Genomic DNA, 18,845 nt, shown 5'->3' with positions numbered 1-18,845 from the left:
TTGTGAACCTGTTTCTCAGTACTCTTTAAAAAAATAAAATCACTTTACTGGTAAATACTTAGTCCATTATTAACGGTTAGAAGCATAGTAAACTTGAAAACACAAGTGTGTATATAAATAGTCATCAATCTGACAAAAGGTTACAATTCTTTATTTAAACTACACTTATTAGAGCAAATTTGTGGATACTAGGTTGTACTACAAATTAAAGTAAACGGACATCCACATCTTATGTAACAACAGATGCTCATCGGTGGTGAGCGCGCATGCGCATTCCCAGCACCATCAGCACCAGAGCAACACATTACATCGCGATGCTTCGGTCTGTTCTTACGTTTATTATCGTTTGGTGGGGATGTGGTTATGGACATCGTTAGATTCTCGTCATATATACCGATTAATGATTTCGCTACCGTGCCATACGCAGAGGCTGAGCCCTGGATCTTATTCAGATGATAAAAGAGTCAATATCTGTCGTTTATAAGCAAGGCCTTATCAGAGAGCGGAGCATCCTTTATATGACGATTGATCGGCGGTTGTATTACACGTTCAGTATTGGGATTTCGGTGGTTTCATGCGTATAAAGGTGTAACAGTGTTCAGTGGGATGCACATCAGTGCTTTGCCGTATTCTCTCTCTGTTATAATGGCTGCTCTATATCAGGGCACGGACGCGTCCTCTCCGGATAAATATCTGGCGTTAAAGGACGTCAGAGAGGTGAAGGAGGAGACTACTTTAGATGAGAAGCTCTTTCTGCTGGCCTGCGAGAAGGGTGAGTTCACGTGTCGTGTAGTGGAATATTTTTTCACATGATTTCATAGTTGTTTTCACTAACATACACCTGAAATACAAAGAGATAGATCATGTTGAAAATAGTTGAACAAATAGATATTTTGTAATTGTTAAACAATGATAATAGCATTGCAAAAACAAAAATGATTTTAAATTAGTGAAGAACCTGGAATATACATTTTCTTTTATACAGTTGGGTAAATAAGTATTTGAACACACTTTAAATGTCATGTCATTTAAATATCATTGAATTATAGAGCAAAATTATAACTTATTATTGTTAAATGACTTAACAGTTGGACCGAATCCTTGATGTTTTTGATGTTTTTTTCTTCTTCTTTTAAAATAATGCAATTATACAGGTTAAGTGCTATAAAATCCTTCGAAAATCTTTGCTGCCATATGCAATGTCTAATGTTAGTTTGTTTATTTGAAAACATTTAGTTTCAAAATTTCCAGTAAACATTTGCAAACATCCAGACACGTGTATATTAACTGAATAAAGGACTGAATTAGACTTTCCTCTGGTTACATTGTGCAGGCAGGAGTCAGTTTGGAGCCACTCTTACCATATAAAGAAATTCTCCACATGGCTTGAGGGCTGTGTTTGTTTCCATCACAGCCCCCTGACCGTTTTAGCTGAATTGTATACATAAGGGCAGCACTGATGTATTGTTTTTCAGGTGACTACTATATGGTGAAGAAACTTCTCGAGGAGAAGCGACATGGCGAATTCAACATCAACTGTGTAGATGTGCTGGGTAGAGATGCTGTCACCATTTCGATTGAAAATGAGAATCTAGACATTCTTCAGTTGCTATTAGATCATGGCTGCCAGGTAGGCACCCACCCATGTTCTCAGAGGTTAAATAATGTGTTAGATGAAAGCGGTCTGTTTATTTGAGATGCCTGTGTTTATGTGTTTGTGCAGGCAACAGACGCATTATTAGTGGCTATTGATTCAGAAGTTGTAGGAGCTGTTGATATCCTGCTCAACCATCGGCCCAGGCGTTCCTCTAAGCCTTCTATTGCGGTTAGTTTCTCTGACTATTTTTTTTACATATCCATCAATGTTTCCCCCCATCATTTTACATAAAAAAACATAAAATATATGCTTTGTATATGTTATATTTCGGACTTATAAATTGTGTTTGCTGTCTATAATGCTGCAGTGCAAGGAAAACTGAGATTGATTCTTGAACCTGAATTCACATTGTTAAACTGGATCCTCTGTGTTTCTGCTTTCTAGAAATTAATGCAGCGCATCCAAAACCCTGAGTACTCGACCACTATGGATGTCGCTCCAGTCATTCTCGCTGCCCACAGGAACAATTATGAGATTCTGACCATGCTGTTAAAGCAAGACATCTCGCTTCCCCGACCTCACGCTGTAGGCTGCGAGTGCACCCTCTGTAATGCCAAGAACAAAAAGGACAGCCTCCGCCACTCAAGGCAACTACTCTATAAACAAATCCTTTAGTGAATGATAGGTTTATTGCCTTATGGAATTTAAAAAGCTGTTTTTGGGAGTAGTTTGCGCATAGATTTATGGATTTGTATATATAAAACTATAACTGTCAAGGTACGTTTCTAATTTGGCAAAGTTCATGAATCACGCCCCCTGACTTTATATAAATCCTGCAGTAAGGATTTTTCGTATCATCTGAGCAATTAAATGAAATATCATCTACAAAGCATGTATAGTTATGTTTTTCTTCCCTGTCTCCTGCAGGTTTCGTCTAGATATCTACCGATGCCTTGCCAGCCCATCCTTGATCATGCTTACAGAAGAAGACCCCATACTCCGAGCATTTGAGCTCAGCGCTGACCTGAGAGAGCTTAGCCTGGTGGAAGTGGAGTTTCGGTAATGACAGAGTGATGGTGATGAGAGTGAAAGCAGAGATTTGTTCTCATTTATATTCCTGCATCGGACAGATGCTTTTATCCGAAGCATGCTTACTGTCACGGAAAGGTGTGTACAAAGCGCACGACAAAGAATAATTCCAGAGGTAGAGCTTTAATAGTAAATCCAGATAGAGACAACATCAACTTTAAACCAAACTATGAACACAGGCAAACACACGGCTTAAGTACAATCGAACGAATCAGTGACAAGGGAAACTAATGTGGGAACACAGGCAAAATAAGAACACAGAATACAAAACCAAACACAGTTCGCAGCGCCTTCCCCCAGAGTCGCCCCTGTAATGGCGGGCTTGCGTTTCGCCATGCTGGATTCGGAGATCCACTCTAGACTCTACACAAAGGGGGCCTTATGATGAAAAAGTCAATATCAGACCCACTGATATAGACCACTTCGGAAGATGTAAACAACACCGGTTAAACGCTTCTTTAACACGACACAAACGTTTGAACAAAATGCAAGCTACAATAAGCTAAACAAATATTTTTAAGATTTCATTATAAATGTAAAATTTAACCGGAAAATTACTGAAACCATAGGTCACGCTGGACCAGTGTTTAAATCTTGTGAAGTGGTTTATAAGGTAGGCCTACATGTACAGGACATTTGCTTTTAGTGCTCAAACTGGGTTTGGTTTGTGTTAAAGAAATGATTATGAAGAACTTGCCAAGCAGTGCAAGATGTTTGCCAAGGACCTGCTGGCTCAGGCCCGAAACTCTCGTGAACTGGAGGTCATACTGAACCACACATCCAGCGAAGACCACATAAACAAGAGAGGCCTGATGGAGGAGCGCATGAACCTCAGTCGACTCAAACTGGCCATCAAATACAACCAGAAGGAGGTTAGAGGTTTACAGTGTTATCATGCATCTAACAGACAGGATTAACTTGTTCAACCCACAAAGTTTTAATGTGAAACTGCATGACACTGACACCTAATGCACCTTTGTGTAATGTATGATGAAGTCTCACTTCTTGATTTTATGTGTAGCAATTATCGTCATATTCTAAACAATCAATTATGAATTTGGGTGAATAGATATAGGATCAATTCCCAGTGCTCCTTTTCAATAGTTTGTCTAATGTTTTCTAATTTTTTTCTCCATCCGGCACAGTTCGTGGCCCAGTCCAACTGCCAGCAGTTCCTGAACACAGTGTGGTTCGGAGAGATGGCAAGCTACCGCCGTAAGCACACGTGCTTAAAGATCCTGTCTGTTTTGACAGTGGCTCTACTGTGGCCGCTGCTGTCCGTCTGTTACCTGTTTGGACCTCGATCCCGCGTGGGTCAGGTCATCCACACACCCTTCGTGAAGTTCATCATTCACAGCGCCTCTTACTTCACCTTTCTCCTGCTCCTAAACCTGTACTCACTGGTCTACAATGAGGACAAGAAGAATACCATGGGTCCTGCTTTAGAACTGATTGACTACCTTCTTATCCTCTGGATTTTCGGTGAGTATAGAATATTTTCTCCTGCTAGCGAGAAGAGGCGTACTCTGTGAAAGGTTGCTTCTAATCTGCATTATTAGGTTTTAAAATATCTAAGTAATCTTTAAGGAAAGATAGGAAATAAAATAGTGTTTTTTTAAAACCATTGGTATACTAAAGCAAGGACTCAAAAGTCAACAGGTTTTTAAAGAAAAAAAATGGATAATAATAGTTCTAAACATAACAATTAAACATTGCTGATAGCGACAAATATAAAGGTAAAATAATGTGTATATGCTGAGAAAACCTGTAAAATCTTTACAGATAACTGTGTAAATATTAGTGCTGGGCAAGTTAACACGTGAATTAATTAATGCAGACAATTGTTTTATCATTCATTAATGCAGTATTACAGTATTTTATTTTGAAAGTCTATTGCTCACTGGCTCTTAAACGTACAGACAAACCATGGGTCACAGAAGGGGTGGGATGTTGATCGGTACTGGCTTGGAATGGTGAAAGGTACCAAACTCTTTCATGGACATTTTGTTATAAATCTCTTCCAGACAGAAGAGCCCAAATTATTATTATTTATTATTGTAATTATTAATGAAAGATTTAAAAAAAGAAAAACGAACAAACTTAAAAATTAACATCATCCTCTCAAAACAATTAAAACGGCCAATTTTTTTAAGTAGCTGCACATACACTCACCTAAAGGATTATTAGGAACACCTGTTCGATTTCTCATTAATGCAATTATGGTGGTGGTGTAATGGTGTGGGGGATGTTTTCTTGGCACACTTTAGGCCCCTTAGTGCCATTTGGGCATCGTTTAAATGCCATGGCCTACCTGAGCATTGTTTCTGACCATGTCCATCCCTTTATGACCACCATGTACCCATCCTCTGATGGCTACTTCCAGCAGGATAATGCACCATGTCACAAAGCTCCAATCATTTCAAATTGGTTTCTTGAACATGACAATGAGTTCACTGTACTAAAATGGCCCCCACAGTCACCAGATCTCAACCCATCTTTGCATCTTTGGGATGTGGTGGAACGGGAGCTTCGTGCATCCCACAAATCTCCATCAACTGCAAGATGCTATCCTATCAATATGGGCCAACATTTCTAAAGAATGCTTTCAGCACCTTGTTGAATCAATGCCACGTAGAATTAAGGCAGTTCTGAAGGCGAAAAGGGGGTCAAACACAGTATTAGTATGGTGTTCCTAATAATCCTTTAGGTGAGTGTATGTGCCAACAAGAAAATAAAGTGGACATGTAAAATAGAATTTCCCCACCAGGGTTATTATAGTGCTAAACGTTTCCCTGCACTGATTAAATGGTGATTAAATGTAGGCCAACACTAGTCTGTTGCTAGGTGTTGCTTTTCACGTGTTTTATCAGAGTTGGTGCTAAACTCGGCAGGAAAGTGGATCTCATGGGCAAGAGTTGAGAACCACTGCTATAGGCTACCCACCTTTCTTGGTGAAAATTTGGTTACAGTTTGACACCCTTTCCTTTGTCTCTCTTTTCTCTCTTTCCTATTTTGAAAACCAGATTTTGATTTGACGTTACTAGGCAACATTGTGGTCACTGTAGTTCTGGCGCATCTACTGACTGCAACTAAACACCGTCACTGAGCGCGCTAAGGCAGGACCAAGCCATTTCATGCAGATACAGGGGTCAATATGGATGTTTACTTTTTGATCAATGGGGATTTTTTACTTTTACTGCCAAAAACATAGAGATCATTAATTTTATTATTATATAAATATATATACTGAATGATGATGGTTTAATAATTTTATATTCGTTTTTACCAATTTTTTGGGCCCCTGCCAGCCATTGGCCCTTGGAATTGTCCTCACTTTTCCCCTCTATATGGCGCCCGTGGAAACAATATAAGACTTTTTTTCTAATTTGAAATATCTTGTAATGATAAATCATACCCCGCAGAGTGAGGACCTTTCATAAGACCGTAGAGTCATGTTGATTTTGTGTAGACTTCATTTATATCAATCAAGAGAAATCCACATAAGTGAGTGTATGAATGTATAAACTCAAATGATGATCGTGGATGCACTGGTGCATCATATCCGAGAATACGTATAAATCTTTAGTATGACCATTAGAATGACTGTCCATTAGTATGACTGATAAATTACACAGATAATGCTTCATGCAGCAGAAGTGGGGAACACATCTAGCAGTCTGTGTCATGTTAATAGCACAATAATTTCTTGCTAATGGCATTTAGTTAATTTTTCATTTTGCTTTACTCTTTTTTCTTTAAAGTTGAAGAGACGCTAGAAGAAAATATTTTTGACCCTTTGATCGTTCATCCTGTGTACATTTATGACACTCTTTGGACTCTCAAACGATGGGGGCGCTGAAGTCACGCCTACTCGCGTCATTCAACCTGAGTCCCTAGCCCAGTAGGCTATATGTGAATTATGTGAATACATTTTATTTCATATGAATTCAAATACGCATGAGTCAATGCGCACAATATTTATCAATAGATGATTCAAGAGCAGGTTAAAAGGTATGCGTATTTAGGCGTGCTGTCCTGGGAGAGGACTCCGGGCTCGGTATTAGCCCGAACCCAATATTCGTTGTGGTTACAAATAGCAGCCGGCAATGTTCAAAGATAGCATTTGTGCACAGAGGCATCTTAGAGAGACAGGCTTCATTGGTAGCATAAAAGAATTCTATTTGAATTATAAACAAAGAGCGCCTTTGTTATTGTCAATCACATATTTAAAAACTACAATATATGTTTCTCGCTAGATATGAAATCAAAAGTTAATGAAAGTGGAAATGAAACTTACATTTATACAAAACTATGCTCCAGCGGGCATTTCGGTTGGCATTTAATTTTTTCGAGCTTGAGCCTTCTCGACCAATCACGTTCCACGCATGTTGTTGTGGAAACGAGAGGTCTGGGCCAGGACCAGTGGAGCTTGGGGCGGTTGGGGCTGAGCCCTCCAGGGTGACGGTCGCCAGGACGCAGTCCTCCGGGACGGTAGCTAACGGGGAGGATGCCCAGGCTGGGACTAAGGGCCAGGGCTCCCAAATCCCAGGGGCCTCAGCATTTTCGTCGCAGAGGGCTTGAGGGGCTCAGTGAGGCAGTAGTTAAAAACTACCTTGAGCTCTGCCTCACTTTAGTCGGTCCCTATAGCTGCCAGGAACTCCCGAGCAAAGACCCGCACGACGCTATCCTTCTGGCGGAGGCCAAAAAGCTGATGGGCTTGGTGGGATCAGTCCGGGGATAGAGTGGTGTCTATGGCTGCCTGCTCGCCTCAGTATGGGCTGTTTCGTTATGTCAGGGTTGGTGGCCAAGAGAGAGAAGAACCCAAGTGGTACGTCACACAAAGGCTAAATGAGGAAACAAGGAGGTGGGTTCAGGAGACAAGATAGGAGAACGCATTGCCATCATAAACAAACAATGACCATGCGCTCATACACAAAACACGTGAGAATGTCATGACCCTGCCACAAGACTAGAAAAGCATGATTAGGTGTGGCAGGATCATGACACAATGTATATAGGTATATTTCTTGCTTTCCTTAAGTAACACGCAAGATTAGGATTGGGTAATGCACATGGATTTACCATTTGTCTAAAAGACATAAGGTGAAGCTAAATTGAAATGCTACTGATATGCATGGTTGCCAGTATAAAGCAATCAAGAAAAGAATATGAAAACACCCAAAACATTTGTCTGAATCAGATAAAGCTAGGCTATAACTAGAGGTAATGTCCAATTCTTTTAAATGAAGAACTTTCTAAGAGCTCAAACCAAAGCACATCTATCTTGGGGTCTCTTTATGTTTTTTAAACATTTAAAACCCCATTTTCAGCATTTCACGGACAGGTTGTCTGCATAAGTTGCACATTTTCCTGCATGCTAATGCCATTTTTGTTAATTGGTAAAATTATTTCAATTTTAAGTATAGATTTTTACATATAAAAAAGAATCTTAATTGTAACTACATTTACCACTTGTGAAATTCACAATCCGGTACACAATCTATCAGATCTGTCTGGAAAAACATAAAAAGCATTTTAAACAGAGAAAAATACGGGGTCCTTAAAAACAATACCCATGTGAGATCTCTCTTGAAATTTGTAAAGCATTTGTTCTATATTTAGTGCATAATTTTTCATAGTCAGGTTAGTGCCATTTTCAGGATTGTCACATCCATAACGCTATTAATATTAATATAAAGTACCTATTTCATGTTCTATAAAGAGTAATCCCCTCTCCATTCATAGGGTATTATTGCTTCAGGATTGTGCATTTTATTTTACAGAAATCCTACAAAGTTAATCGTCTCCCAAAGAACGCGTCCTTTTTTTGTAACACTTTTTTTTTATTTCCCTTTTTTTATATATTTTTTTTTCATAGACTGACATTTTTTGATATTTATATTCTATCAACAAGGGTTCAGTAAAATATAAAAAGATGGTTCAATATATTCATTACAAATTCATTCTCTGAGCAGGAATTGCCCATAACACAAAATATGGCGATGGAGAGGTTTGATGCTAAAAATAAACAGTTACTCTAGTCTCATGGCAGTCTCAGGAGTTAAGCTGTGAAAAGCTGATGTGGGAGTGTTGAGGCGGTCCCCCCCAAAAAACTCTTCACCTATTAACATAAATAAATCCTTAGCTACAATTTATTTAACAGAAACTACATAAAAAACATCACTGTGACACAGTCTGTACTCAACCGGATACGAAGAAGTTAATAGACTGTTTTTCTTATTTGTCATTAATCTTGAATTTTGAAAAGAATGCTAAACAATTGTATTTTAACCAAGGGTTAGATCTAAACTTAGGGATACCCCCATCCTTATTTTAGATCTTGAAATATCATCTCAAACTAATATTTATTAAATAAACCGTGTAGAACTAAACAAATTGGAGATTAAGATATTTTCATGTTTTTCATAATTTCTGGTTTAAAAGTTAAACGCTAAACCAGATTTTGACATGTTTGGTTTTTAAAGTGACGATCAAAAAAATCAGCCAAGAATATCTGCCTTTGTTGCAGACATTGACTTTGACATTTTGATTGCCTTCTTCGCACAGGCACAGAGAACATTCTTTAATCAAAAGCTAATTGGCGACCGCTCTTAAGAATGCTGACCAGTAATGTACTTGCACTACATGCCTGGCAGACACCCCTGACATCTTGCACAGGCAGAACAAAATCTGACTGAATGAAAAAGACATTTGTTAAATTAATCTTGAATTAACCTTTGGACACTAAACCTTTTTCATAGCAGATTGCCTTGTTTAGTCCAACAAAAACTCACTCACTCTTTCATGACCATGAAGAACAAATCGTGAAATGTCCTCTGATTAAAAGGTAGTTTATGGCACATTGATGCAGACCAAAGTCTCAAACACTTTCATCATTTGGCAGATAAAAGTCTTAAACCTGGAACCAACTCACTCTTCAAAGAAACGCCAGACACATTTATTTCTCTTAATTATTAACACAACCCCAGCAGACAGGTTTCACACTGTCTTGGTAGACAGGCAAGGGCTAGCCGGCTGGAACCACCTTTTGCCAGGTGGTGTGAGAGGATACCATGCAGAGACAGCGGGGACACAACAATGGGTCGTAAAGATCACAAACCAAAACATTCAATACCAGGTCATAAGAACACACAAAAATAAAGTTTGTTTGGGGCACGTTGATAAGAAGACAGACACAAAGTCTCAAACACTTTTCATCATTTGAGGTGATGAAAAGGTGATTGTGCTTTTTTCAGTTGTGGAATAGTCTCTAAGTCCACATCAGAACTTTATCTATTTTTAAGTCTACTCTTACAACGTATTTCTTCTCCTTGGCATTTAATATTCTGTGACCTGATGATGAACTTTATTACAGTGAATGTTTTAATAGTCTGTGTTTTATTGCTTAGAATTTTATTGACCTGTTTTGTCTTCCATACCCTGTACAGCACTTTGGTCGACCTTTATTGTTTTAAATGTGCTATATAAATAAACATTGTATTATATTGTATTTCTCAGATAGAAATCGCTCTTAGACGAAATGTCACACGCATAAACATTAAATGTATCTCTCTATTTACACCCAGAGCAGACTGTTTTCACATCATGTTGCAAGGTAAATAGACAGCCAGGGTGAAAGCATCGTCTTGGTTTGGGGGTGGAGGGGTGTGTGGGTAGGAAGGGGGGAGAGGGTCTGTAATACTTACCATAGGAGAAAGAGTAACGGCAGCTACCATGGATAATGTGAGGCACCCTCAGCCAATCATATTATGGCAGTGGCATCTGTGGCCGGAGTTCAGTTTTACAGCAGTCTGTAACAGTCTACGTGGCACAGTTTCGTGTGGATTTGTTTATTCATATCATCAGTTAATATATTGCACAAGAAAAGAGATTTTGTTGGTTATCCTGGTATTGTTATCGTTTGAAAATAGACCACATGACCGTGATTGTAAATGTAATTTATTTCTTGAAATCTGGAAGGCACAGAAACCATAGCCTACCTGTTTATTTATTTCTTTGTTTATTTTACCTCATTCATTCAATTGCATTGTCATGATCAATGCAGCAGTCACAGTTCAAATATTTATTGAAACCTTTTATTTTCATTCAACAACAAAATAAACAATATCAAATTTTACATTACTTGCATCTTTTTTTATAAAACTGCATCAGCGTGATATGGATACACGCAGTTATAGTTATTACAATTCAAGTTTTCTCATAACTGCTAAAACCCTTAATCCACCATTCAATACTATTGAATTCAATGATAATGCCGTATGCGAGTCCTGCCTGTTGCAACATTCGCTACTCTGCCTTCTCTTAAAAAATAAACATTTATAATAGTTAAATCAACATCTGGTTCCCTACAAAGTATTGTTTGGTGTGAAACATGTTCAACATGGACAGGTCAGCTGTCCTCACAAAAGCGACTTATTTGGAGTAGTGAAGATTCTCTTCCATTGACATCCAGTAAAGAAACACCCTATGGTCTTATTTCCTGTACTGGTGTTAGCATCAGCATCGTGTTTTTTTGGCTAAAGGTTGCAGGCGGTCCTTCTAAAAGGGCTTTCCGTGACTCTTTCCAGTTACTCAAGTCAGTTGCTGTTGAAATCATAAAACACGTTATTGATATGAGGGATGGTAGCAATACCATCTGGCATGATGACGCATTTCACTTGTCACGGTTATCTATTGACCCTTTAAAGTGTTCTTGTTACAATGTTTACAGGGCTAGTGGACAACCAGGATTACTCCTTTTTTTATTTATAAAATACATCCATAAAATGTTTGTAAAAATACTTTATAGATGTTAACAATCCCAATTACAAACTAGCATAGATGGCTAACATTATTATGAATGGCTGTTCATAATAAAAATGCACTAAAATGAAAAATATATGATGTGAGTGAAAACATTATGTTTAACGTAGAGAAATTTTAAAAATCTATTTGTTGCATCATCTTTTCATTCCCAAACATTGAAGACAGGTCGCAGGACTTGAAAACCACACAATGGTTAATTCAATATTTTATTATTACATTTACATTAGTCATTTAACAGACGTTTTTATTCAAAGCGAAGTTGGGTAAACACTGGAAGCAGATGGTTCAACATTAGGACAACAAAAAGCATATGTGCAATATAAACATGTCCCATAAAGCCTACTACAATTTACAGAGCTAAGTTTAGTTTATCTAAGCATGCTTTTTTTATATTGTAGAAAAAATATAGAAATCAGAAATGATTGGTCAGGTGCTGACGGAAGAGATGTGTTTTCAGCCGATTCTTAAAGATTCCAATCATTATTATTAAATATACACTCTTAAAATGTTAGATGTTATTTTAACCCAGTTAACTTTTTGGGGGGTTAATTTAACCCAACAATTGGGTTTGTCCATTTTAAAATGACAGAGAGTTTTTAGAGAGTATTAAAGACTACTCTTCACTATTTGACTGTTTGATACATTCATGTTTATTAATTTAAACTTTTTAATTGGATCAAAATGTATTAACTATGAATGTACATAAATGAAGGATAGGCCTAAGTGTATCATGTATGCTATTATAATATGTTTAAATGTTTTATATATTTGAATAATTTACAGTATATACTTTCATATATTTTCTGCAAAATGTTTACTATTACAAAATGTAATATGGCCCCAGTAAAATCTGCAGTTATTTATGTCTTACTATACATTTAATGTAAACTCTTCTCTCTGTAGGAATGGTGTGGTCGGATGTGAAGCGCCTGTGGTATGAAGGCTTAGAGGATTTCCTTGAGGAGTCCCGGAACCAGCTGAGTTTCATCATGAACTCACTTTATTTGGCCACATTTGTCTTAAAAGTGGTGGCTCACAGCAAGGTATCAGTTTCACAACATTTGACAACACTTATAAAATGGTTATTTGGCACGGCTAAAACAAATATTGTTGTTTGCTTTAAATGTAATACAATGTGTACGATTTAAGGTAAAAAAATCGCTGTATTTTCCACATACCGTGCATGTTTGTATCTCCTCTTTGCCCCGCCTCTCTGAAACGCGGTGATATTTTACAAAGCTCATCGCTCTTAAAAGCAAGTTGTGCTATGATTGGCCAGTTCACTAGTGTGTAGTGATTGGTCGAAAACTGCACGGAAATGTAACGCCTCTTGCCATATTCGGAAAACAGGCTGCACCGGCGACGGTATAATGAGATTTACAAGTTTTACTTTACGATTTACAAATCGTGTTACGAACTGAGGTAGATTCGCCGGGGTGTGGTTACACGAGGTGTTTCAGGCAGGTCTGGGTGAGCATTCGCTACTAGATAAAATACATCTTTTGTTACGACACTTAAATTTTTGCAATTTTACATGTCTAATACATGCATGGTCAACTTCTAACACACCAAAGACAAAGAAAAACACTTATTTCCGGCGAATCACCCCTTAAAGTCAATAAATGTAGGCATTTAGCGCCCCCTGTATTTGAGCTACAAATGTAATGTTATTTGACACAAATGTAATGAATTTGAACTACATTTTATACAGTGTATATCTATAGTCTTAGATGTTAAATGATGGCATGGATAATTCATGTTTATTTTTTGACTTTCATCTATCCACTTCTATAGTTTAAGAATGAAGAGACTGAAAGAAAAAACTGGGACGCTTTTCATCCCATCCTGGTCGCAGAGGGTCTCTTTGCTTTTGCCAATGTTCTGAGTTATCTACGTCTCTTCTTCATGTACACCACCAGCTCCATCTTGGGGCCCTTACAGGTAATGTCCACAGTATCACAGTATCCAGCTACAAGTTTTCTTATCCGGTTACTACAAGAGTCCTTGGAACTTTTGTGTCTAAGATAAAGCTGTTTTTCCAGTGATTTCGTAACACCCTGCACTTGAACCTTTATCACGCAATTCCAGAGAAGTATATAAATATACAGTTCCTGTGTGAAGGGGTCTCTATTTTCCTCTGGTCGGGTTAACATCAGCGTCTGGTTGTGTTGTATGGAAAAATACTCATCTCAAGAATCGTGCTCAGATTGACCCACACAAACAGACACTCTACTCATGTTCTTTAAATGGGAACTGTATAACTGGTTGAAGACCTCCCCACATATTTGAGGTTGCTTTGTCATTCCCACCCTTTGTCATGATGAACTGATTCAGAAATGTACTCCCTTCTGCTTTCTTGTTTGCCAAAAGTGTCTAGTTTATTTCAGTTTAACATAAAAGGGTCACTTGTGTTTAATACATTCACGCGTGAATTTAAAACACTTCAGTTGCTAAATCATGATAAACATAAATAAATACATTTCAATGTTTCTATGGTTCCAACAACAACATTGCACGGTTTTCTAAACAGAATGCTTCATCAGAATCTTTAGGCGTCCAAAAAAAATCATAAATGAACAGCATCCTATCAGAGACGTTTAAATAAAGATGCTACAATATATGAGATACAGAAATGGCTGCAAGGTGGTCAAGAGTGACTAAAAAAAGAATCCAGTCTAATGGGTGGTTATGTTAAGCATTCCCAAAAAATCCTGGCTGTGTTTCAATGCAAACACACAGCACATCATGTTTCTGACCTCGACCTACACTGGAAAGACCTGTAAACATCTACAGGACACATGAAAGAGTCTGTCTACTGATGGTTTTAACTCCTGTTTACCTGAGCTGTGTTTATCAGTGACCAGTTGTTTTCTAATTGATCAAGTTGGTTAAATATGACATCGCACATGTAAACAAAAGTGTGTTTTAGAAAATGTAAATATGTCATGTTTAGATACTCCGCCAAAACATGTTTGATCATCCTTGAAAGATAAATGTGTACACAAATATATATTTAAACCTAGACATAGCAAAGCTGTTCACAAAAATGAAACAAACAAACATTTGTGAAGCAGTCAATGCTAGTTTTCTGTTGGAAATGTATTACTCAAAATCATTTTTTAAGCCCAGAAGTCTGATGTTGTGTGTGGTTGTAGATCTCCATGGGTCAGATGCTTCAAGAGTTTGGCAAGTTTCTTGGCTTGTTCCTGCTGGTGCTCATCTCTTTCACCATCGGCCTGACACAGCTCTATGGAAAGGACCAGAAGGATCCAGCCAGAAGCAGAGACGAAAGCAAAGACTGCGAAGGCATCTTCTGTCAGCGGCAGAGCAACGACACGTTTCACACGTACTTCATCTCTCTTATCTCACTTACACTAACCAGATAGCCCGTTTTCTGTTTCAGCCAAAATAAAGTCTGAAATAAAACATTCCCATTGTAGGAAATACTTTATCAGTTGTTTTTGGTCTGTTGTACTCAAAATAATACATTTTAAAGAAAACAGTTTTGGGGCACGTTTGAATCCACAGTTGATTTGCGCTATTCGCGTAGATGGATGCTTGAACATTTTGAGGTTACTCGCTTCAATCGCGCGTCAAATTCACAGATGCAAATTCGCGTCATTGGAGGGGCTTCTGCCTGGCGGCTTCAGTCTTGTATATATATATTGCTCAAATTGCATAAAGATCGTTTTTAGCAATTTACCAGATTGTCCGACCTCCTCACTCACTTTCTACCAAGCAAGATCCTATTTATTTCTGTTTCGATAAAAGTAAGATGTATTGTACAGCTCCAGGCAGTGTTCGAATTGAAGGGGGGCTGGGGGGATCCGGGATCCCCATAAGGCATTGGGGACCCCCCTTAAGAAGTAAAAAATGGACATTGGAAGGTCCCTCATATATTTGTATTTGAGTAAAAAGGACAATTGTGATTAAAACATGCAATGGTTTTGTAAATTTTGTGAATTAATTATTTACAATAATTTATATCAAGTTTGTTTATGGGCTAGTTGTCATGTCTCTTTAAAATTTGAAACGTCCCACCCCATGTCTAAAGACCGCTTAGCGGAGGACAGTGAAAGAAGCCTGTTCTTCTATGTAAGTCTGTTTTAAATATATTATAGCTTATAGTTATGCATATTATAATCAAATATATTGTGAATTTTGTATCAATTGTATATTGAAAGACTAACCCCCACCAAAAAAAAGTCTTATGAGAGGGACCCCCAAAAGACTTGTTTCAATTCGAACACTGGCTCCAGGTATCCACATACAGCAACAATGATTTTGTCCTCTATATTTGTTTGGGATCTCTGCCTCTGCTCGCAACGTCATAATGACATCACTACTAGAGCAAGTTAACGCGGCGTGAATTTTCGCCAAAGTTCATATTTTTCTACAAATAATGCAACATGGGCACAATCAAATCTCTCAAAATGTAGATGAGAGTTAATTCGCGGAGTAATTACCCACAATGAAACACATTTTTAATAAAGTTCGAAAGAGTTGACAGAGGCTTGGTGGTGGTGACGTTGATATCAAGTGCACTTAAGTGTAATTTACGTTAGTCTGTTGATAGCATCGTGTTAGCTTTTCACTTCTGCCGATTGTATTTCGGCTTCAAAAGTAACAAATGTTGGTCTCATTTGTAAAGATGATCTTGATAGACAAACGTGTAAACATAATTTGTAATCACAGAGCTTATTTTTTGCGATCATCCAAAGTCTATGGGAAAAATGCTTAGGCTTTCGGTCAAGGGAACCAGCGCGGCGCACACATCCGGCTTACATCAGTTTAGCCGACAAAAATACGTCATCTCTTAGGTACTGAATTATGACTGACTTAAACTACAGGAAACACTAAAAATGTCGTTTAAGGTTAAATAGACATCTTTAACCTCAAGTATTTCTATCTTTTGCAGGTTTATGGGAACATGTTATGCGCTGTTTTGGTACATTTTCTCTCTGGCACATGTGGCTTTGTTCGTCACGAGGATCAGCAACACAGAGGAGCTGCGTTCATTCGTTGGCGCTCTTATCGTCGGCACATACAACATTGTTGTAGTCATCGTTCTTACCAAACTCCTAGTGGCTATGTTGCACAAGAGCTTCAGACAAATCGCCGTGAGTGGCCTTTTTCAAGTGTTTAAGTATGATTTTAAACAAAACATTTATACTCAATGTATAAGGTGGGTATATCATATACTTTAACAGCGAAAACAGTTGCAGGATCAGTGTTTGCCAGAATTTTACCCAAGAGTTTATGGGAAGTTTATTTAAAACACTTTTTTTAAAGTGAAATAAAGTTTTTCCTGAATTCATATAAAAAATACAATACTTTTGTAGTGATATTAATGCAATATACTCATACTGGTGGAATATCTCATGGCTCTCAGCCAATCAGATTCGAGAACCAGAAAGAACGGTTGTATAAAAGATTTTATTCTACAAAAAGATGTTGTGAACTTTGTAAATGGGACATTTCCACAAAATTTTAAAGTCTATCATTTATTTACCCTCCTATTATTCAAAACCTGTATATGATCCTTTCTTCTGCAGAACACAAAGGAAGATATTTTGAGAAATGTGTCCATACAATGGAAGTCAATCGGGGCCATGTTGTTTGGTTACTAACATTCTTCAAATATCTTCTTGTGTGTTCCGTCACACAGGTGACTTTCTTTCATACAGGTTTGAGATTTGAGTGTCATGAGTACATCAATCCTAGTGAGGGCGGCAAATGCTCTCTTGCTCACTATCTAGATATCACCTGGGCATTATACTCTATTTGTGTGTATCTTTACATGGATTTAATTCATATTACTTTTCAATGCGATTTCTATTTATTCAACGTTTCTTTAACGTTTTCTTTTTGTTGTTGTTTTTCTTGTACAGCAGCTTTAAATAAGACACCAATACATTTGATTTAATCTAGAGCATTCCTTATGGTATCTTTTTTTCGCTTGCAGAACCACGAAGACAAGGAGTGGAAGTTTGCCCGTGCCAAGCTGTGGCTCAGCTACTTCGATGACAAGTGCACCCTGCCTCCACCGTTCAACATTCTCCCCTCGCCGAAGACTGTGTGTTATCTGGTGATCAGCTTAAGCAAATGGATCTGCTCCCACACCTCCACAGGCAGAGTCAAGAGACAGAACAGCCTCAAGGTACGGACACACAGACGGCTTTATAAGCTGTGCATGCTTTACAGTGTAAAAATCACCTTCTTGCTGTTGTTTTCAGGAATGGAAGAACCTCAAACAGAAGAGAGATGAGAACTATCAGAAGATCATGTGCTGTCTGGTGCACCGCTACCTGACGTCCACACGGCAGAAGATGCAGAGCACCGATCAGGCCACGGTGGAGAACCTCAACGATCTGCGTCAAGACCTGTCCAAGTTTCGCAACGAAATGAGAGACCTTCTGGGCTTCCGCACCTCTAAATACGGCATGTTCTACCCCAGAAGCTAAGCCACTTTAGTAAATGCTCAGCATGCTCGGCAAATGTCTTCTTGTGTTTCTTTGGAAGATGTAAGAGGAGAAAAGCCCTGGGACTCTACTGGATTGTATTACACCCTGTATATTATTCGCCAACGCCTCCAGAACCATAAAAGTCATGTAATATTCTTGCATCCTACATGTTTTCTAAAAAGTGTTCTATAAATCTTTTCCAATAAACAACATTTATTATGAAGAAACGTTTTATGTGGATTAACTGAATTGATAAACAGTTACATAAAAAAGCTCTTTAAAGTCCCCGTGAACCGGAAGTTGCGATCAGTTTTTACTTCCGTATTTTGACGCATTTCTCAGCGAAATGGAATTTTAAATGAGAAAAATAGTTGCCGTGGCTTTCGTCTTTCTCTGTGATTTTATTGGAGGTATTAAAACAGCCCTTGCACTTTGAAATGGAACTGGCAGCAGACTGCCTGCTGAAGGGGAGGAGTTAACGGATGCTCCGCCTAAGCCGTCTAACATAGGTCATTTAGGAGATGGATAGTCATTACAGGACGGAAGAGCATTTTCAGAGTTTAACCGAAGTTTATGAGGGCACACGATTTTTGAAAAGAGAAATACCCACATTGATAAACTATTTTTACAATAAACGCTCCAATATGTCATGAAAAAATAGGCATTGTCATGTTTTATATCACTGGGACTTTAAGCTCTTACCAATGAGTTAAATGTGTGTGCATTTCATAGACGTGCACTCTTTGCCTCAGGCAGCTTGAGAAACAGATGTTCCAACATGACCAAGTGAACTACCCAAATACTTTCAACATTTAGCTTTTTTTAAACAAGATCTCCTATTCAGATCAATTGACATATTTGAAACACAC

General features: G+C 38.1%; 1 protein-coding gene across 1 annotated transcript; it reads left to right on the top strand.

The window, feature by feature from the left end:
* The first annotated feature begins 270 nt into the window (after window positions 1-270).
* Window positions 271-18,197, top strand: trpc1 (transient receptor potential cation channel, subfamily C, member 1). Its single transcript, XM_056738852.1, has 13 exons — window positions 271-772; window positions 1,476-1,630; window positions 1,724-1,825; window positions 2,042-2,244; window positions 2,525-2,656; window positions 3,363-3,558; window positions 3,832-4,168; window positions 12,416-12,555; window positions 13,307-13,453; window positions 14,668-14,858; window positions 16,431-16,632; window positions 17,478-17,672; window positions 17,749-18,197. Exons 1-13 carry the CDS (start codon window positions 607-609, stop codon window positions 17,974-17,976), a joined length of 2,394 nt encoding a protein of 797 aa, XP_056594830.1. The 5' UTR covers window positions 271-606; the 3' UTR covers window positions 17,977-18,197.
* The last annotated feature ends 648 nt before the right edge of the window (window positions 18,198-18,845 follow it).

Source organism: Triplophysa dalaica, chromosome 23 (genome assembly GCF_015846415.1).
Source record: "Triplophysa dalaica isolate WHDGS20190420 chromosome 23, ASM1584641v1, whole genome shotgun sequence".
Classification (NCBI taxonomy): domain Eukaryota; kingdom Metazoa; phylum Chordata; class Actinopteri; order Cypriniformes; family Nemacheilidae; genus Triplophysa; species Triplophysa dalaica.
Note: the sequence above shows the minus strand (reverse complement) of the source record. Positions and strands in the feature narration are given on the sequence as shown.